This window comes from Maniola jurtina, chromosome 10 (genome assembly GCF_905333055.1).
Source record: "Maniola jurtina chromosome 10, ilManJurt1.1, whole genome shotgun sequence".
Taxonomy (NCBI): domain Eukaryota; kingdom Metazoa; phylum Arthropoda; class Insecta; order Lepidoptera; family Nymphalidae; genus Maniola; species Maniola jurtina.
This window is the reverse complement of record NC_060038.1, coordinates 5,053,798-5,076,916: the sequence shown is the minus strand read 5'-3', so window position 1 is coordinate 5,076,916 and position 23,119 is coordinate 5,053,798. Positions and strand designations below refer to the sequence as shown.

Below are 23,119 nucleotides of genomic sequence, written 5' to 3'. Positions count from 1 at the left end.
AATTTTAACGCAATTTCCCTATCGAATCCATAAATTACGGTAGAAAGTTTCAGAAAATCACAAATCATGATCGTGATTCGATATCGATCGTCGGGGGAACGTCTCAATATTTTCACTCCGATCGTTCTAATCACGATGATTAATCGGAAAACGTTCCGCTCTCGCCCTTTTAATTGGTTGGTCGGGATAAGTATTATTTTTTAGGGGTCCTTACCTGAAAAAGAAAAAGGGAACTCATAAAGGATCAGGGCATTGTCTGTCTGTCTGTAAGTCATGTCTGTCAATTCGGGGGAACCAAAATCTATAAGGTACTTCCCGTTGAATCATGCTATTTGGCAGGTAGCAATGTCATAAATCAAATTTTGTGGTTATATCACAAAAAAATTATAGATATGTGTTCCCTACCAAATAATTGGTTTACTAAATCACGTCAAGATGGGACTGTCCGTCATTAACTTGCAAATTATCATATTAGGCTAAGATTTTTTGTACGGAACTCTTTGTGTGCGAGTGCGACTCACACTTGACCGGTTTCTTTTTTCTGAAATTTCTATTATCCACTCAAATTAGTTCCCCGAGGAAGTCATTAATATCAATCAATGTTTGAAAGACTCGGGTAAAGTAACAAATTGCAAATGAATTTGGTTGTTTTTTGTCTCAACAGTTAGCACTGTAATTGGATTTTTCTCGATCATTCTGTTTTAATTTTTGTTCCAAAGAAATGTATGATTATAATATACGTACATTAGTGAAAAAATGTATTAATATGTATTTGTTAACTTGTTGTCTATGTATTTAGATGATGCCCGTGGCTTCATCCGCGTTTACTTGGATTTTTCAAAAATCCTATGACATATTCCGGGATAAAAAGTATTTACGGGATTGTAAACCATGATAGTAATACCTATTCAATACAATAAATAACATTCAATCAAAAGAAGATTACAAGAACAATGATTAAAAGACCCTAGGTTTTAATAAGATCAGAAATTACAACTAAAATTGGGCTAAAAATAAAATTAAACGATCAATCATTACGCAGCATAAAATCCTTGATTTTCTACTCCATTGAGAGATCTGGCAAATCGCCTTAATTCAAAAAGTGTCAACAAAGCATTTGAAGAATTCCTTTGTTCCATAACTCGGCTGTCCCATCCCATTTTCAATAAGTATCTTGAGGCACATTGCAAAAGTGATTGCCTCCCTTGGAAAATATTTTATTCCTTTTTAGGATCCCTATAACACTCCAAAGGAAAAAAGAAAAAAGAAATCTTATAGGATCTTTGTTGTCTGTCTGTATGTTTGTATGTTTGCCTGTCTTTCAAAACCCTTTTTTTAAGGAACGCGTGGTGGAATTAGCATGAAATACTCAAGCCTACAACTTTTTGGAGCTGTGAAGAAAATCAGACTTCAGTCATCAGTCAAAAATATGGATATGGGATACACAATCCTATCAATATTTACACATTATCTTTTCAAGGTACAGAACGCTCGGTGCGTGAGTTCGATTCGCACTTGGCTGGTTTTTTTAACTATATGAACAGCATGTGAAGGCTAAAATAAATCCATACTTCAAATCACGATTCTTTGATTTAAAACTACAGTTCAATAGTTGTTTGTAGAAGTTCTTGGTTCAGTATTATAGAACTATACAGTAAAGTTCTACGCGCAAGTGCAGTGATGCTGTTTAATGTACGAAAGTAAATTGTTGAGCACTTCCTAGAACACTTAAGAACTAAGTCTTGACGTTATGCGGATTGCGCTAAAGTGCCGGCACGTACATTACTGCACATCTCAGCACTCATATTTCATGCTGTACATGCTAGTACAGGTAGCGAGCGGCGGGATGTTAGTGTATCTAAATTCACAAGACGCTTCGAATATTCCGATTGGTTGCACCCATTGACGCGCGTCGCATATCTTACTTGTACTGTCGTGGAGAAAATAATAATTTTCTTCTTTAAAATTATGTGTTTATGGGCTTACGTCCTGTGAAACGATCTTGAGGCATGGCTGGAGGACAGTAATCATTTGTGCAACAAGAGAACAAAGCTCATTATGTAGCGAGTGCCGAATTAAACTCAAATTCAAAGCTTTTATTCAAGTCAGGTGCCAGTTGTCAATTGTTGAATTTGTAAAATAATGATGTAATGGTGATTCTAAATTACGTAAAAAATGAGAAGAGCCCACAACAAACATAGCCGAGTATTCTTTTTAACTCCTGAGTTAAGTGAGGGATTCAAAGGTATTAGAAACAAATCACTTATGTCACATACAACTTTCATCTCACTAGCCATAAAATACAAGGTGTAAGAAAAATAATTATTATGAACAATATATATTTATAACAGTAACAATATCTAATAGTGGTCTAAGATGTTTAGAGAAAAATAAATAGTATAGGTATTGGTTTTAGCACTATAAGAATTCTACGAACTTGAAAGCTTTAGAGTTTGTAGTTACTTATACTATACTTTTTGATTATTTCACAAAATTGGGTGTATACCGCGACTGTACCTACATTTTGACGGAGAGCTTTCGGATATTGTAGTAAGAGCTTTGCGCAGTGTATTATCTCGTACAAGTGTTCAAATGTTACAAATATTGTGTTTGAAACTAAGAATTACTTGCTAAGAATTTAAGAATCCTTGAATACTTGCATTCATGTATCTGTATAGATATACAAAAGTTTATATAATAAAAATATAACTGGACGATTTCCGTAGATACATTAAATAAATTTTGAAAATTTTATATATATATATATATATATAATAGATATAGACCCCATAACATTGTTAATCTGTCTGTTTAAGCATGCTAATTCAACATAATTGTACTGAGAAGTTTAGGTACCAAATTTTTGTCTGCCTGTTACTGATAGGGAAGAAATTAAAAAGTGTTGTATATTATGTTAGGTATGTTTACTTTCTGCAATACACTGATCGCGATTGATTTGTTGTTACCTTTTAAGAAGTTTCGTCCTCTATCTCCGAAACTGTCGAACAGACAGATAGACAAAATTCTAAAAAATCTGTTTTGGACTTGATTCGATACTAACGCTTCCTCCAATTGGAATTTTCTAAATATATTTAATTCACATAAATCGCCCAAGTACTGCTTTACTATAAGGAGGTCACAAAACTCACAGAACGAGTTACTACCTATAGAAGACAGCAAAAATGTTTTGAACTTGAAATTGTAGTAGGGTTTATTAAGTTTTGAGTAATATATAGGGCACCCCGAACTTGATATCTGAATTCTAACAAATCAGAGTCGACCGTAATCAAGACTATCCTCTCAGCATTAACCCTATTTCTTTGAAACCAATATGAACATTACTGTCCGATCTCGCAAAAGGCACACCATAAATTGGGGAAAATATTCGATAGACCCTTGATAAAGTCACATTGTCATGGATGAATATTATGGCTATTCATACCATTGGTGGATATTTATTGAAAGTTGGCCCAATTGTGGGGCCTTATTGGGTCTCTTGATAGATGGTTAGGGTTGATAAGTATTCCGGTGTAATTTTCTCCCAGTATAAATGGGGGACTTGGTAATATTTATGTGCTTTTGATGTACACACCAATATTAGGGTTCGTGGTCTAAGGGTCGAATCACACTGGCGAAGCGAAATTCGAAAATTTTACTCAGTATTTTGAGCTTTCACTTTCTATCGGGGAAAAAAATTCGCGCGATTTTTTGCAATGTAGGAATCGATACGTTGGATGGATGCAATGCCAATGCAAATAGAAAAGGCCCAGCAAGTTGCAACTATATAATATGGTCTTATATTTTGTGGCTGACGTGCTCCTGGGTGTAGGTATTCACAAAATTTTATTTCACACGTTGCGTCTAGAATCCAGACAACATTATTGCAGACAGTAATTATTCTCACTAGATATCATATTATTTGTGGACATCTATTAACAACAAAAGTTAGAAAATATAGATGAAACAATTTTCAATGAAAATTATGAGGGAAAGCAAAATTCGGATTAATTTAATTTCTATACAGGCAGGTTACTCGGTATTTTTTAGAAAACTAATCTCTAAAGGATTAAGTTTATTAAGTACTGTATTGTTAAATTTTGAGCAATCCTTGGACGTTGTAACATAAGGTTAAAAAGTCAAATCAAAGTCGCAGATAACAATATAAGAGCAAAAGTTGGTAATAAAAAGGCTTCATGTAACGGCTCTAATAAAAATGGCCTAGCCAGCTGACATGAGTTAGAGCCATGCAATAAAAACAATGCCGAAAGCGAAAGAAATTATTTAGCTCTATTGAAATTGGTTTCAACGACAGAACCACTTTGAATCTTATTGCTTAAGAAATAAGGGTCACAATGAAATTAACTTTTTGTACTTATAAAGTGGTGGTTTTGTAATCTTAAATGGCTTCGGAAATTGGCAGACTTCGAGTCTATAATCTAATGTAGTAGAATGAAGACAGAATTCAAAGTTAAGTAAGTATTAAAGTTTCATAAATGTAGGTTCTATCTAATACAAAATTTACAAAAAGGTGCTTACAATAATTTTTTTCAAAAAATAGCTCTTACATGACTACTATAAAAATTATAAAGTAGACTTTTAACACCCTAGGCAATATAAATATTACCGCATAGTTATTAGTCCCTACAAAGCCGCGAGGGAATAGCAACCCAATATTCACCTTATTCAACACTAGCTGACGCCCGAGACTTCGTCCGCGTGGATTTAGGTTTTTTGAAATCCCGTGGGAACTCTTTGATTTTCCGGGATAAAAAGTAGCTTTTGTGCTAATCCACGATATTATCTATCTCCATTCTGAATTTCAGCCAAATCCGTCCAGTGGTTTTTGCGTGAAGGAGTAACAAACATACACACACACACACATACAAACTTTCGGCTTTATAATATTAGTCTGATTTAAGAAAAAATCTACGTTCAAAATTCTACTAAGTATATCATTACTTCAGGACTTCGTCTGTGGTGGCGTTTGCTGGCGCGCGTGTTGTGACTTTTTGGAGTGTTTTTTTTTTTTTGTTAAAACTGACTGGAAAGCGCTCTAAGGGGGTGCCGTGCGTATGTCGGGGAGCGCCGGCACAGACGGGGTCCATACTTGTATAGTTTAGCTAACTTGTTACAAATAACTACAAACTTGACATTGGCTAATCATTGTAAAAGCCAGACGAGAGAGAAAAAAAAAATCATTACTTCATCCATGCTCTTTCATATTTCAGCCAAATCACTAGCGAAGTTCAAATAGAACATACGAATAGGTATGACCTAGGAGTATAACCTACCTAGCACCTAGGATATCCTTGTCCATATGTCAACCTCAGTGTGTGAACAAGCGAACAGCTAGCGAAACACTTGCTTACACAGCTCGGTTAACTTGTACAGTATTGACACCGATGTTCGATACAGCCACAGCGTAAATATATACAGTGAGATGACGCCCTTAATATTTGCGGACGAGCTGGTTTTACGGTCGTAGAGGTAATGTACCACCTCAGTTCAATACTCACGTATTGAATTCTGCTGTTTGTACAAAAATTCTGTTGTTTGAGTTGACAAGAGCTGCATTCGCGTCCACACATCAGTAGAAAAATGATCTCCGTTATTTTCGTTCACTAAGCGTTCAGCATCTCAATAAGATTGTCAATCTTGACTGATTATAAGCGTTAGGTACAATGTATACTGAAGCAGTCTGGCGAGGTATTCGATAGGAGTGTTGATTTTCAGAATTCCATGATCATTGTAAACAGCAAAAGTGTAATAAAACTATCATCTAGTGTAATGTGTTTTATTTGGAGTCATCTGCAGTTAGGTACATACCCGAACTGAACAGGGACGTAAGCTACCTAGGTATCTTTCATACAAATCGGTTAAGCGGATGGGTTTTTAGGAATCCCGTGGGAACTCTTTGATTTTCCGGGATAAAAAGTAGCCTATGTCTGTCCGCGGGATATAAGCTGACCCTGTACCTTTTGTCAGAATCGGTTAAAGTATTGGGCCGTGAAAAGGTAGCAGACAGACAGACAGACACACTTTCGCATTTATAATATTAGTATGGATGGATTATGGAGAGCTTTTGGGCACACAGATTTCCTCACCACCAACAAACAACGAACAATTTAACACTAGATAATACCTACAGCACGCGAAGTACAAACACAATATAGGTACACAGTTTGCGCTAAATTTGGAATTCAGAGAGTATTGCGCGCTTAGTAACCTAAAGAACAAACAGACGTGAGGCAACATTTGTGTTGATTACGTGCTAAAGTACCCTTTGTAGCGTTTGCTGAAGAACATTTCTAGTTTACGGAAATAAAAGAATTATTCTATCACATACTGGATGTAGACTAAACGCTACTTTATTAATATAAAAACGCGAACAAACGAGCTGGCGGGTCACCTGCTTTTAAGTCATTACCGCCACCCACAAACATTTGCAGCACCAGAAGAACTGCCATTGCATTGCTGTCAGTACTACTAATTACTGAGTAGTGAAGTCAGTAAATCAGCTTGGGTACATATGAAAAACATACTTAAGTTTCTGTTAGATTAACTTTCAAAATAAAATCCTACAAAATTAAACAATCCAGTATTAAATATTTGTTTACAAACATATAATTATTTTAGTGTTGATATCAATTTATTACGGCTGTCACCTGATTTAATTGGACGTCAACAAGCTATTTCGGGTAAATAAACACAGTAGTGTCCCCACATTAGTTCGTTTCAAGATCAAAACCGTTTATTTTGGACACATGCAAATATTAACATCCTAATTATAACGCACATTAATTAGATGCAATCTCAGAATTTTGCGATCCATGATAACATAATATGTTTATTTATGAGTTATACCCGAGCAAGTGTTACAAAGTTGCATAGATTGCTGCCATTTAAAGCTACATCCACATCTGCGCGTTAAGCGGGATGCGGGAGCGTCCACAACGTGAACCTCCTATACGTATTGACGTGTGCATAGCGCCTTTAAATACCTATCGCGGGAGGCAAGCGACTGTCGTTCCCGCTTCGTAGTCGCTTTGGTCGCGCATGTTTGGATGATGCGGAAGATACATTTTATATGATAAATGCAAAAGTGTGTTTGTTTGTTGATTTTATATTTAGTCCTTTAATTACGCTGCAACGGAGCGTCGGATTGGCGTAATTTATACTCGTAGCATGGACAGAATAAAATATTAGAGGAATGACAAAGGCTCCTTTATATCCCAGAAAATTAGTTTCCACAGGAATTTTAAAATCTAAATCCGCTCGGACGAGGTCTTAGATATCAGGTACTAGCTGATTACATGCGACGTCTAATAACAATACAATAAAACACAATAGGTAGGGTAGGTACTTTATTTGCATTATGAGTTAAATCTAGGTACCTCTTAATTTGTTCATGTTTGTCGGTTTCTTTGTTCGACCATATCAGGAAAACAACTGAAGCATTTCAAATGGACCTTCCGTAATTTAGGTCCACGTCTAGCATACGTCGCTAAGTCTGATTCAGATTGGTTAAGTAAAACCTGATCTAGAGCTTGACCTAAATCTCAAACAGGAGTTAAACAGAGGGGAAAAGCTGGTTTATCAGCTCACCATGATTTTCAACAGAAAAAGGTAATATTTAGAAAGATTCTAAAAACAGCAATTAAGTTGAGCTATTAAAAATTGCAATACAAAATCTCACAACATATTACAATTTTTAATAGCTAGTCTTTTTACGAACCTATTTACCTTTACTAACTTTTGAAATCACTTAAAACAATTAAGTTACCTTATCAAATATAGAAATTACCTATCGCAAAACAAATTAAGAAAGTCAGATCGTTCTTCGATAGCCATCGTCGGGAGAACGTTTCAGTATTTTTGCTCCTATCGTTCTAATCACGATGATTAATCTAAAATCGTTCTGGTTTTGGTTTTCCTCTCTTTAAATTGATCGTTTGGGATCTAATGTAAATTACATTTTTCAAACTCCAATTATAAGTACACTCAAATTTAGTTCCCCACGGAAGCCATTAATTTCAATCAATGTTCGACGTGCCCTGGTAAAATAAAAATTCGGAAATTACACTTTACGAGATGGGATTTTCTCCCTTGTTGAATTCAAATATTTAAGGAATAATTATTATATGTATAGTATGACTAGTTCACTCTGGCACAAATCTGGTAATAACGTCACGCAATGCGTTTGTGTGTTCCAAACAACCCAGCACATTATATTTCTGTAGCGCCTTCTGCGTTTAGACGTATACGACGTATGCATATTATGTACTACATCAACACTCGAAAAAACCTAAGAAAAGACTACTAGGACTTATTTTTAGTGCATACTATTTTAACCGAAAATTAATTTTATAGAAGTTTGGAAACTGCAGCAGCTATTAAAAGCTCGTTTTTACGTGTAGTCTGTTGCAGATTATTTCGCAGTAAAGTATTAGGCAAAAGATAATGGCCATAGTTTCCAAGTTATCTGGACTCCAGTATGGTTAATGCATTATGCATTGCGCTTGATTTACGATGTTTTTGGAACAAACCTTTACATTTTATTCCATTTTTGAATTCTGTCTTAAATTTAAAAATATAAATATCCACATACATATTAGTATTTTCACGTGAATGAAAAACACCATGAGGAAATCTACATGCCTGAAAGTTCTCCAAAATGTTCTCAAAGGTGTGTGAAGTCTGCCAATCCGCACTGGGCCAGGGTGGCAGACTATGGCCTAAGGCTTAGGCCCCAAGTCCTTCTCAACCTGATGCGCAATAGTGAACCAACGATAATAATATGTTCATCATGATGATGATGATGACCTACTTATCCGGTAGCTTGATTTAAGGTTGATTGTGGAAAAGTTGTCGCACGTTATTGTGTTTTATCCATATCCTACATTCATCAGCCTATACACGTCCACAGCTTGACATAAGCATTTTATAAGAGCACACCACCAAACACGATTCACTTCCTTCCTTTTCTCCCGCCACATGTTTTGGTCATTTATCCAGCAGGCCCGAGGCCATCCTACACTGCGCCTGCCAGTAGTTTCCACTCCAAAACACGTCTGCTCTCAGATACAGCTTTCGTTTCTACGAAAAAATAATATAGCATGCATACCCTGCATACTGATTACTGATACTTCTGCTTACTAATACTTCGACCTACATCGGTCACTTCTGTTCTTCTATGAATTTTCTCGTTCTAGATTTTATCCCTCAGACCCAACATAGCTCGCTCAATAGTACGTTGAGCGACTTTTAAATTGTAGACGAGGCCAGTTTGTGTGTTTCATAAGGTCACGCAATAAGCATTAATGTCGTTTTCATGCAACATTCATATTCATACCTAAATCAATACGTTAGCTCCGGGCTTATTCCGGTTATGTCAACTCGGCTTACTTGAGGATCATAACAGCACAGAAATTATACTTTGTACCTACTCATGATACCAGGAAAACGGAGAAAATCCGCAACAAAACCTTTTCATTGCGTAAACAAAAAGAGTGTCAATAGAACTCAGGCTCTTTTCGCACTGCACCCGATCTAAATTAAAGTAAAATTTTGATCTTTTAGAAAACTCGGATCGAATTTGGATACCTTGTCCATTTCGACGAAATGGTTCTTGCCACCACCGCCCGCATGATGGCTCGGAATTCTAAGGGCTCGGAATTGAATAAAACGCAGTGCGCAAGCGTTGATACAAGATAAGTAAATGGAATGGCACACATGTAAATAATATTCGTGTTTTTTGCTGTGTCAAAAAGCAGACTTGTTAATATTCCTTGATTAATTGAAAAACTGCAGTAATCTAATTATTTCGGTGCGTGAAGAGTATTTATTCATCCAAGTGCGTGAATTGGAAATATTCTCGGTTTCAGAAAATGAAACGCAGATCTAGTGTGCAAACCCCCAATATAAATACATCCACTTTGGATCTAGAATTCTCGGATTTTGTTCGGAATTCTGATGTAGTGCGTAAAGAGCCTTACCGTGACCTTTATACACACGCTCACGTAATCTTCTTACAGTCGAGATATTTGCACTGTCCCTATATTTTATCTAAATAAAAAGACTGAGTGTGTGCACTTGTTTTTGAAATTATAAGCAATATATGTACTCGCAACTTCGTCCACGTGAGTTTAAGTTTTTAAATATCTCATGAGAATATATCACTCTCCAGATTGTGTGTATGTGTGTGTTTGTTGCTCCGTTGTGGCGCGTTTGTTACATATTCCAACGACGTCATAATTGAAATCACTTGCGCAGCAAACCAGCCTCGCAGGCTAAGGCACTACTAGGTCATGAGTCCAGCGCAAGATTCTCCTCGTCGTCACACGTGACTCCAAATAATTGCTGTTACTATTAATATTAGCCGTTACTATTATAATATTTAAAGGAAGTCAACGATAAATATTTTAAACAAAGAATGATCTTATCACTATAGTTCTTCCAGGTAACCCATACATGAGCTTATATTATGTAATAACTGTAAAAGTAGCAATGCAGCTCTACCACTAACTGGCTATACATAGGTATCACCAATACTTTCTTATTCTCCATCGCCAAAAACCTAAATCTCATCATAGATATCACGTCACAATCAAGCATTTATCTGTCGTAAAATAAAAATACTTTTTAATACAATTTAAGCCAGGGTAGCTAAAATTTTAGCATGTCGCTAAGGTAGGTTCTATTCTCGGAGCAAGCTATTTACGGCGGTGCTCGGTCTGGCTCACCGTTATTTATTCTACTGTAAAACTAAGCAGGGATTCTATAACTATAGACAATAGTGAAACGAGGCGTACCTTAATAGGTAGAGTAGAGATGTTCTAAATTGAAGCTGTGGTCTCCAGGATGGAAAATTTAGAAATGGGACACGTAATTTTAAATATTGTAAACAGGGATTACTTTGCGGAAGTCCATGTACAAGGAACCAAAAGCTGAATTTGCTATAATCCGCTGAAACAGACAAATCTATATAGTGCAAAAAGTATGTACCTACCGCCCGCCATCCCACTGCTAAACATGCAGGAAAAGTCAGCCACCAAATTAGCAACACGCGCCACCATACAAATCCCCCAAGACTCACTCGACGCACGTTTCGCTTCGTGTAGTGTACCTACCTACATAATTTTATACCTTTAAAAACTCATATTACAATAAGTATTATAGATAAATCCCCTTAGATTCCTGTAGAGTGAACGAGGTGCCTGTGTAAAATTATTATTATTTCCATCTAAAATTGCTAGTTATATTTTTATGAATATTACGCACCCATTTATTTAAAGAAAAAATTTGGTAGCGTGCAATTCTAATTAAGAACATCTCTGTGTATGCACATTTAAATTAGTATTTTAATATTGTCTGAGCGCATTCAACTACAATTTTTCATTATTTTTTCTGGTGTAAGCTTCTTTAATAATTCAGACACATATTATAATGTGTAAAAAAAATCTTTAACTTGCATTAAATTGGAAAAACAAATGTCATAAGTCAGGCACCTAAAAATTTCCTCCACCCAATGAATGGATAGCAGGACTAAAAATATTCGCTTGGAACTTATGAAGATTTGAAATAAACATAATGTTGTATGTCTTTTTATCTCGCGTAAAGTGGTGATAGCCTAATGGTTACGACGTCCGCCTCCAAGTCGAGGACTCCGGGGTTCGATCCCATACATGCACCTTTTTGGAGTCTACCTAAGTATCGCTTGCGAAAGTGAGGAAACCTGCATGCTTAAGAGTTGTCCATAGTGACATTTTCAAAGGTGTGTCAAGTATCTATGCTCACCCACACTTGGCCAGCGTGGTAGACTATGGCCAAATCCTTTTTTAACCCCCGACCCAAAAAGAGGGGTGTTATAAGTTTGACGTGTGTATCTGTGTATCTGTGTATCTGTCTGTGGCATCGTAGCGCCTAAACGAATGAACCGATTTTAATTTACTTTTTTTTGTTTGAAAGGTGGTTTGATCGAGAGTGTTCTTAGCTATAATCCAAGAAAATCGGTTCAGCCGTTTGAAAGTTATCAGCTTTTTTCTAGTTACTGTATGTAACCTTCACTTGTCGGCGGTGTTATAAATTTTTAATTTACACTTGTATTTTGAGAGATCAAATTATTGACAGACTGCAGAAAACCATCACTAGTGAATTTGTTTTTGGTTTAGTCCATTTTGCGGGACATTTCTGCTCTAGAAATTATGACAAATTCTCTATTCATAGACGTAGCAAACTGCAGACTAGTAATTTATTCTGGTGTAAAGTAAGGAATGGCAATCCTATTAGGACTGCGGTGTTCCTCTGCTGACCTAATTACTCTGTAAAGGGATTTGTGCAGGAGATACAGAAATTCTATGTTTTTAGTTTATAGCTTAGCGTGTTGCGAAGCTGAAGTGGCAACGGGCAGGGCACATAGTTCTAAAAAACCGACATGGGGTCCAAGGTGCTAGAACGGTGACCTCGCATCGTATAAGGCGCAGCATTGAAAGATCCACCACTAGCTGAACAGGACGACATCAAACGAGTCACAGAGAGCCACTGGATTCAGGCGGCCGCAAGATCTTCGCGTATGCAAGTCCCTACAAGAGACCTATGTACAGCAGTCTGTAGGCGTCTGTCGTTTAATAATGATGATGATGATGATGATGATGACGTTATTATCACACTAATATTATAAAGGCGAAAGTTTGTATGTGTGTGTGTGTGTGTATTTTTGTTACTCCTTCACGCAAAAACTACTGGACGGATTTGGCTGAAATTTGGAATCGAGATAGATAATATCCTGGATAAGTACATAGGCTACTTTTTATCCCGGAAAATCAAAGAGTTCCCACGGGATTTCGAAAAACCTAAATCCACGCGGGCGAAGTCGCGGGCATCGGCTAGTAGTAGAATAGAATATATTTTTATTCAAGTAGTTCAAAAACACTTGTAAAAGGTTACTTTTACAAGTGTTTTTGCACTTGTAAAAGGTTACTTTTACAAGTGCTTTTGAAACGTCAAAATAATTTACCTCGCAATCGGGAATGCCGTTCCTACCGAGAATAATTATTGTTATTCGATGTTATGAGTATGATAAATCCAACATTTCATTGTGTTCAGAGATATAATTACGCATTTTATTACGTTACTGCCGGTTTCAGGTAGGTACGAATAAGAAACCTACATCACTAAGTATAATCTCATCCAGCCATCTTTCGCGTTGGTGATGACAGGCCATTATTAAAAGCACCGACCCAACTCAATCGGACAGGAATGACATGTCCGTGCGATGTGCGATTTCATGTACTGACCAGTGAGCTCGTTTTATCTTCATTATACTCGTACCTACGAGTGGATGTGAACTTTCTGTGTGTTCGGTAGAGATTCTATATTTCACCAACGTTTACTGAATTCGAGCGTCGAAAAAGAATAGCGTCAGAGTTAAATAAACCTAAATATTTTTAATATAAACTCAAAAATTCAATACCACCGATTTTAACTTTGCAAAGCTTCCGCTTGGAACGCTGGGTGTAAGTAGGTTCATGGACAAACTTGAGTTGTAAAAGAAGTCGGTTAACAAGGCACTTAATGACCATTTTTTTTAACGCTCGAATTCAATCAACGTAAGTGTGGTGCAAAATCTCATAAGTACTAAGCTCACTGAACTATGCCTATTATTATTACTGAACCATGCCTATCAAGTACTTACTATTATATAACTATACTGTGCTATTACCACAGAATACAATATACCTATTTACTTTTTACTTGGTCTGTAGAATTTTACACAAATTCGGGCACCCAACTCTTAAATTTTCATTTTCGTAATATTGATTGGCTTTTTCCTGCATCTTCATCCTCTTTCTTTGTGGGAATTTACGTTGTAAAGAGAACCTACATGCAAACTCTCTAGTTTCTAGACCTAGATTTTTTAAACGAGGTTACTTTTATATGTCAGACAGTCAGTTTATCCCCCATAGATTGATTACCCTTTCATGTTTTTGTTCCAGTTGTATTCGAGGCGACTACATAAAGGTCTACTGGGAAGTCCAAGGCCCAGGCCCTCCTGGGGCCATCAACGAACGCTCAGCGTGGGCGAGGGCGCTATGCGGAAGCAGGGCCGATGTTCCTCCAGCTTTGTACTCCCCTGGACCATCTATGGTGTTAGAATTTCATACTAACTCCAAGCCAAACAATGCCACGGGGTTCCTTGGCACATACAGCTTTATTGATAGACGTGAGTCTCTTACTTTTTATTGATGTATGACTGCTTAAAGCTACTAATTTTTTGACTCATTGTTTAGGGTTCCGTACCTTAAAAGGAAAAAGGAAACCTTATAGGATCACTTCCTTATCTGTCTGTCTGTCGTGTCTGTCAATTCAGGGGAATCTGGTGAGAGGCTTCGGCCGTGGCTAGTTACTACCCTACCAGCAAAGCCATTCCGCCAAGAGATTTAGCGTTCCGGTACGTTACCATGTAGAAATCGATGGAGTATGGGTTTAATGAAAACTGCCATACCCCTTCCAGGTTAGCCCACTTCCATCTTAGACTGTATCATCACATAAAGCATAGAGCATATCTGAATAAAGAAAATCAAAGCCTTCGAGTACTTCCTGCTGACCAAGTAGCACAAGTAAAGGAAAAAATCCAAAAACCGTGAATAACACAAAAAAAAAATAAGGATTTGTGTTAAAAAATAAGGACTATTCCATTAGTTTACCACATAACATCGAGATTACACTGTTCGTCCTTGACTTGCATACTGGTTTGAAATAATTTACACGACGCTGCGGAACCCTTCGTGAGAGAGTCCGACTCGCACTTGACCGATTTTTTTGTGATTAAACGCATTACAACTTCATCCAAGATTACAACCCAAAAAAACTGAAGGAAGTATATCATCAGGTGGAACTATGCATTTCTTACAAAGAAAAATAGGATAGATGCCAAGTCAAATTGACTCAAGGCATCTGGAGTTAACCCATTTGGCTCCAATATGCGTCGCTTTTATAGCCAAAGCTTTTGAATGACTAAGAAATTCTAGAATAGGGTGTATTATTTCACTTTATAGAGGCAGGCCTGTGTTATATTTATTCAAATGTGCCGGCAATAACGGATTATTTTTATTGTATTTGAACGAAATACAAGACATAAAATTTTAAAGCTTTTAACCTTCCAGTAAATGATGGACGAATGTCAGCTTCAGTAAATGCTACCCATTGAGTAAAATCCAATGCTTGCGAATTGCACAGAGATCCTTTTTTTTCAATTCGGGTATTGCCGAAAGCATCAGTATGTAATAGGCTCTTCAACTAAACAACGCGACATATTCCAACACTCAACATTCCTAGAAACTGTAATACCAGAAACTTACCAATACCTAGCCAATTACCAATTGCGCTTTGGGTTGACATAATCAACATTTACACGACAGATAGTTATAGTAATTTTATAATTTTTTAGTTATAGTTTTCGGTTACCGTTTTTGTTCATCAATAAATGTCAGGCTAAAGGTTTGTGGCCAAAGTAAGCTTGATTTACGTCAGGGTTAGAGTGAATAATTTTTAGTCGGAAATTAATTGAACCAAGCACCCGAAGTATTTCTCTCGCTTCTTATTACTACAGTTGGGTAAACACACAAAATATATTGCCTGGATGTATAAATCTTTACTATACTCCAAGCTATCTGGCCGCAGAGGCGTTGCGTCTTATTGCGCTATAAATTTTATTGATCAACTTTACACATGAAACCAGCTCTATTTATTATCCGCTAGTAAAAGTTCCTGAGTCTTTAGGAGCTGGAATTTTGAAACGAAGCTTCTTTGAGATTGCGACTTTGGATTGGTTTATAGCAAAAAAATGCCAAGTACGAGCCGGATTTGCGCACCAAGGGTTCTTTACTGCCACATAATATAAATCCTTCTAGTAAATAGTCATTAACAATATAGATGTAACCGTGATTTGATATCCTCGGAGTAGGAACCCTACTCTATTATGTATTTGTTTTAGCTCACACACAAAATATTGTTCTTTGTATTTTCTAGTTTTAAGTTTAGTTGTTATTTTGTAGTATAATTTACTTTTTGTTGAGCTAAATAAACTTTTATTTATTTTATTTTTGTTTTACTATGGAGAAGTATGGAGCATGTAATATAATCTAACCTATGGAATTTTTAAGTATGTACTTAGTAATGTTTGTAAATAAAGCTGAAACACATAACCCCATATCGAACTTTGAGGCAATACCCCAACTAGACGGTTCTTGGGCGGTTTCACAATTTTTTTGAAACATTGTTTACTTATTCTATACTCTCAGGTCAAACCTGTTCGGGCGCAGTGTTCGGGTGTCAGGTTTACTTAAATTCGAAAGGGTCTTCAGTTAACTTTAAAACAAGGATAAAATTGGATTCAAAATCTACAGTACCTTAATCGATCAACTATAATATCAATCAACTATATCAATAATAATATTTAATACATACAAGGGATAAACATCTTCACTCTGGACCTGTCTATTGTTTAACAAAGTAATCAAAGACTATGAGAATATCCTCATCAATCGACCTTTAACCGTTAAAGGTCGACTGATGAGCAGATTCTCTTTGCAAGCTATGATCAACATTTCACGTGTCGTTGCAAGCTTGATTTTATCCCAATACCCTTTGTTTCGAACGCCAAAGCCGATAAAACGTGGATCAAAAACCATCAAAGTCTAGAGTATATTCTAAAACCACCTAACAATGCGCTTCGTTTACACAAGCTGAAACATACCCTAACGAATAAGCATAAAGTGTAAATTGGAGTAACTGAAATTCCAATGGAGGACTTATCATTAAAATCGTGGTAAAGCGATCAATGGTCGAAGTTGGCAATTAAAATCTGAGCTTAGTTCTGCAACATGGTGCATTAAATCGCTAGCAGAATTCAATGTATTGAATTCAGTTTTAAATAACATGGAATATAGGTATAAATACCTAGGTATATATAAGTTTAGTTTATAACTTAATCTTGTATAACTATAAAAAGGTAGGTATAATTTCTAAGTTTCTACGAAATCCAGGGATAATGCCAATCAAATAGAAAGACCCCGCGTCCTGTCAAGAAAGCTTGGCTACGTCCAGGTACATAATATATAAATTACTGGTGGGTATTATTCTTAGATAAATTAATTCAAAAAAATTGTAATAAGTTTAATGATATTTCATCAAAAGCTTTCATTCACAATTTCATGCAAAGTTATGTAAGTACATCTGTATAAATAGGCTTTGTTCTACATCATTGAATAACACATTATCTAGATAATACGCAGTCAAATAGCTTGTATATCATTCATCCATTAATACGCTCATCTGTCACTGTCCGTATCCCACACTCCGTGGAGTCGAAAATGCCGAAAATTACCACATTATGCAGTGATCAATCTTACAGTGGCAAATTGCTATAGCAACTGATATGACATTGAAATTGAATATCAGTAAAACTTGGTAAACGACGGTAACCAGAAATTCCAGACGGAGAAGTTTAGTTCGGTCCAAACATTTGAACGTTTAAAGTATTGCGCTCCCGATCAGCCCATAATCTTACTAGGGGTCATGCCTGAAAACTAGCATGTGAAAAATCACTTGAAAAGCCTTTTCATAATGATTGTAAACTTCCTTTGAAAATTATTTCTTCTTAAATTAATGAAAATGAAATGAAATGAAAATGAAATTAACATTTTTAACGTTCCGTACCCCTGTCGGCCCCTTTTCCAGAGATTCCGCTGTCCGTCCGTCTGTCAGCGGGCTTGTCATGAACTGTAATATTATATAGAGAGTTTGTGTATTTCTGTTGCCATCATAACACCAATCAGTAATAAAAATTTCACGATGGCCTTCTAAAAAAATACATTAATAATATTTTGCCATTGTATGGAACCCTTCGTGTGCAGGTCCGACTCGCACTTGCCTGTTTTTTCCGTTTCGCATAGCGCATACGACCCATGAATAACGATCGTTAGGCTGAAATTCCTAAACTTTCTTACAAAAAAGATAAAAGGCGGCAAATGAAGTTTAATTTATTTGAATAAGATTCCTCTCAGGTGAGACGTGATCGAATTTTATGTAGATCAAGGCCGCGAATTCAACTTCGCTTTTTCTAGAAAGAGCCTGTACTGAAAAATTTCGTTGATTAAATTAGTGAAATTATTATCTTTGGTAATTTTAAAATTGAATCAATGACCGATATGTTAATTGATTTTAATGTCAACCTTATTCGGTTTCATTGATGTAGATTCGATAATTTTATAAAATTTTAATCGTTAAACTGCTATGCGGTTAAAAATACTATTTTTTATTTTTCTAAATATAAAAACTAACATTATTTAAAAAGTTTTCCATACAGGGTGTTAGACAATTCCCTTAACATCCCGGCAAGCTGACGTTAGGACCGATGTTTGGATATACCAAAAAAATAATGAGCCTCGAAGCGTGAGAACCATGCGAGATATGAGGAGTTAAAGTATTTGTTTATGACAATATGACAACCCTGCAAACAGCTGATCGTGGAAATGAACTCGTGAATTAGGTATTATTAAAAAGTATTGCACTGAGACATTATCAAGTTACACTTTTCCAACGACAATAAGTAAACGAGGAAATTTTACGAATCCCGTTCAACCGAGGAAGGTACGCAAATGCAGAATGTAAACTATATTTCCGGGGCAATTCGGATGCATTGCAATGACGGTCTCCTGAAAATTTTCATACAAATGGCTCAAAGTGATTGTTCGATTATCATATAGATAGATAGCTCCTTTGGCAAACTGCTCCGTTTGCTCTGTAAAAATAAAACGTGTTGAATAAGAATCGCACGCTTCTAGTTTGAGTATGCATACTTACTTATGTATATCGTAAGAGTGGAGATGATTAAAGCAATCGTTCTCAATCGCCACATTCGTATTGATAGGTATTGGTAGCTTATAAAGCCAAAATACCTCCCACCCCAATGTACATCGCGAATTTTGTTCGCGTGTACGAATATAAATTTTTAACGAAAAAAAATTATAATAGTTAGTAATGCTAAAAACATCACAGTACAAATCATAGACAAGCAACTAATTAACAACGTGATCATTAAAACAAGTTGTAATGAAAAAAAAAACATGATTTTCCTGCAAAAACTACCTAAAAAGTGAATTTTTTACATTGATAATGCCGCCATACAGCTGGAACATTGATAATGTTCAAAAAAAATATAGCTAGTGTAGTTATATCATCACTCGGGATGGGTATTCTAACGATACCAGACACCATCATCATCAACCGATAGACGTCTGCTGCAGCTGCTGATTACAGGTCTACTATACGCCACGATCTTGAGCCGCCGCTGCCTGAATTCAGCGGCATCACACTAATATTATAAAGGCGAAAGTTTGTATGTGTGTGTGTGTGTGTGTATGTTTGTTACTCCTTCACGCAAAAACTACTGGGCGGATTTGGCTGAAATTCAGAATGAAGATAGATAATATCCTGGATTAGCACATAGGCTACTTATTATCCCGGAAAATCAAAGAGTTCCCACGGGATTTTTAGAAACCTACATCCACGCGAAGGAAGTCGCGGGCATCAGCTAGTTATATATAAACTAATTATTAAGTACCAAATCTGAAGGAACTTTAAGTAGCACTTTAAATGGTTACCCATATTCTATGGAACTAAAATAACGCATTTAGAGCTTCGTTAAAACGTAGTTAAAACTTTTCAAAGAATATCTTTTAGTTCCATAAGCGTTTCCAAACGTAAGCTTGTTAACGTTAGTTATTAGTTTAAGATAACGCACAAGTTCAACTTTACAAAGGCAGCACTAACTTCCCAAAGCAATTTCTGTGCACAGGAACTTATACGAAATAAGGAAAGGATAAGGCTCGTAAATCATTAAAGTAGAAATTGAAGAGATCAAGTAAGTTAACAGCAACCACGAAAGTTCTATATTTAATTTCTATAAATCAGAACTTTCGTGTTTCCTGCCAGTTCAGAACTGTTTTACTTAAACTTTACTTAAATAATGTTTTACCATAACTAGACTTCGTCTGTGGTGACGTTTGCTGGCGCGCGTGTTGTGAAGAAGTGGCCGATTTTTGTGTTCTGCTGGTGTTTATTGGTGGTGGAACTGACTGGGAAGCGCTCTAAAGGGGCGCCGCGTATATGTCGGCGGGCGCCGGCACAGACGAAGTCCATACTTATACATATAGTTTCTCTAACTTGTAAATAACTACAAATTTGACATTGGCTAATCAGTGTAAAGCCAGACGAGAGAAAAAAAAGGGGGGGGGGGGGGGGAGAGAACTAGGTTAAAAAGATCTTAGGCAATTTTGTCTCCTAAGACTTCTTGTGATTCGTTCAGTGGCGTGTCTTCTTTCTGGAGGACCTGCAAACACTAGGTATGTTTTCCGGTTCAAAGTCACCTTTCCAGCATAACAGCATCCCGACTTTCTTAAATAACGTTTAATATGTTACGAGAAAAAAACTTACAAGCAATTTATCAGTAGGTACCAATATAGGCAATAAATATTTGATATTCTGTTTGAAGTATTACTGTATTCCTCGCCCCGATCTACATCATTTGTATTCACTGTGTCGCAAAAATACCGATACACCAATAATATTACGTACAAAATTTTTATGTTTTCGAATATCCGACTCTACTTTTCATATACACGAAGAGAAATTTTCTGACGTTTCTTCTGATTTTCTCCTTCCAAAAACGTTTTATTTCAAAAAAGATAACTTTTACCTTCCCGATTTCGGTGAGAATTTCGGTAGAGGATAGGTAATCGGTAATCGGTAGTGGGTGGATGAGGAAGGCGGAGGATCGTGTGTGATGGCGCGCTCTCAGGAAGGCCTATGTCCAGCAGTGGACACAAACAGGCTGATTTATTGATTGATTGAATCGTTAGAGGAAAAGTTCTACGTTTTGAAAGAAAATGGAAGGAGAAAATCAGACGGATACTCTCAGTGCAAGATAAAGTTCATAAGCAAAGCTCAATTTCTACTTTATTAATAAACTGATGACCTGTCCTGGCTTTGCGTGGTTGTAATTTAAAAACCCATCGACCTATGAATAATATAGGTAGTCTAATGGCAAAAACTATAATTATACCTGTAAAGCAGTAACCAGGAACTAATTATAGGTACATACATAAAACAGTACTTTCCTTTGCTTTTGCCGCAATCAAGTAAAAATACATGTATTACATAGAAAATTTTCATGTATTCGAATTTCCGGAGCTACTTTATTATCTAATAAAATATTCTCGCTGGTCGTCGGAGTGTGCAGGTGGCTTTAATATGCAAGGAGGGTGTCGATAAGCCGGCCTTACAAAGCCAGGTTTGAGCCCATTTGAGCTGCGAGGTCCGTCTCTAGCTTTTCGCAGATTTACACCTTAACACCACGCCTTTGTTCTCATTGTATGGCGACGGAATTATAGCAACACCCCGAGCAAAATAAGTGCGACATATCTCTACGTCACGATCACAACGTTTGTGCTAAGGCCTACGTGGAGTCTATAACCGTTACAAGTGACATCACGGAAATATTTTTTTATCATCGTGCTTTATGAAGCGAAACATTTTGTCGTAAAGAATGGGCTAAAATAAACGATATTCGACACAAAAAATCTGTTTAAGTTTTTCTTGAGTTTGCAGCATTGAACTAAATTAGTACCTCCTCGTACCAATAGTACGCAACAGGTCGAGATACTATACTTACGTACCTATAAAAAGGGCTACTTTAAACAAAAAAAGCAGCTTGCAAAAATATTTTGGTTGAATGACCGACCTGGGGTAGTACAGGTTGAGATCGTTGATTTGCAGGCTTTTCTTCGTTTGTGTGCCGCTGACTAGGCACAATACGTTAATTTAGAGCGTATTATGGCATTGAATTGGATAAAAAGTTGATAGATACTAGACACGGTACTTATATATGACGCCAAGGGAAGATAGGTACCTACATTCATCCCAAATCATCAAATAATCGAAAGCGCAATAATTGTTTGTCGATCAATTTATTGCACAGATTAAGGGCCCTAACACACACGATACTTTTTGCAATTGCATCGATGTTCTGCATCGCGTGCGTGTCTGCTATGGCCCTCCGTTTGTTAAAAAATGTTTATTATAAAAAAATTAAATGACTAACAGGGAAAATACAATAAATGTTACTAATCAATATGTTTAGGAATTTGTTTACCTAACATTAATAAATCTGCCGTGATCAATTAATTAATTACATTTATTTTTCATTATCAGCTAATGCTTCTTGTATTCTTGAAATGTAACACTACAATCTATGTCATCGCCATCGCATTCAATTGCCCTTTGCTGTTTGATCTTAACATTCGACTAAGTTATCACTAATTTATGTTAATATTCATTAGCATGAATAACGCTATTATTATTACGTTTGATAAATATGTTATCACAAGTTCAAGAATTCTGATGAGTAAATAGAAATGAGTTTGATAAAAGTGTTATCAAAAGTTCAAGAACGCTGCCTATCTTTTGGGTAGTGAGTACTAACTTAAATGTTTTTAAAAAGTTTTTTAGTTTCACTTTTATTCATTTAATTCTATCTGTCGATTATTTACAATTACAAGTAGCTTTTAAACTAGCGTGAGTGATTACATTTACAGCCGGGGGCATCTACCTACATTTTATTATCAATGTGTGAAATTAAATTTAAATTTTTAAAATTTAATTATTATTAATAGTAAATTTATTAAAAATATAACTTTAATATAGAACAGATAGATATAAACTTTTAAGAATATAATCAGGGGGCACGGCAGTGCCCCCGCCAAGACGAGCCAAACGGCGGCCGGGGCGCTACGGACCTTTTTCTCGAATTGGTCTTTCCGGTCGTTCCTTCATTCAAGATCGCGGTCCTGGCGGGATCTCAACCTCCTACATCAATTTTGTAACTATCAGTAATACAAAACAATATCAAAATAGTATTTTAATCATAAGGTAATAATTTTTTTTAAAGAAATTGTAATGTTTACTGTTATATTTTTTTTATTTTCTAAGTAAAACTATATTTTCAACAAAATGGCATTCAAACTTTTAAAGCAGTCAGATATTCTCCAATTACGGTATT

At 36.2% G+C, this 23,119-nt stretch overlaps 1 protein-coding gene across 1 annotated transcript in view; it reads left to right on the top strand.

Moving 5' to 3' along the window:
• The window catches only part of LOC123869010 (suppressor of lurcher protein 1-like), a 297,510-nt gene that overhangs the window by 119,250 nt on the left and 155,141 nt on the right, over positions 1–23,119 (top strand). Inside the window, exon 5 of the mRNA XM_045911732.1 lies at positions 13,995–14,221. Coding sequence (XP_045767688.1) covers positions 13,995–14,221 — 227 coding nt within the window. The remainder of the gene's footprint in view (positions 1–13,994; positions 14,222–23,119) is intronic.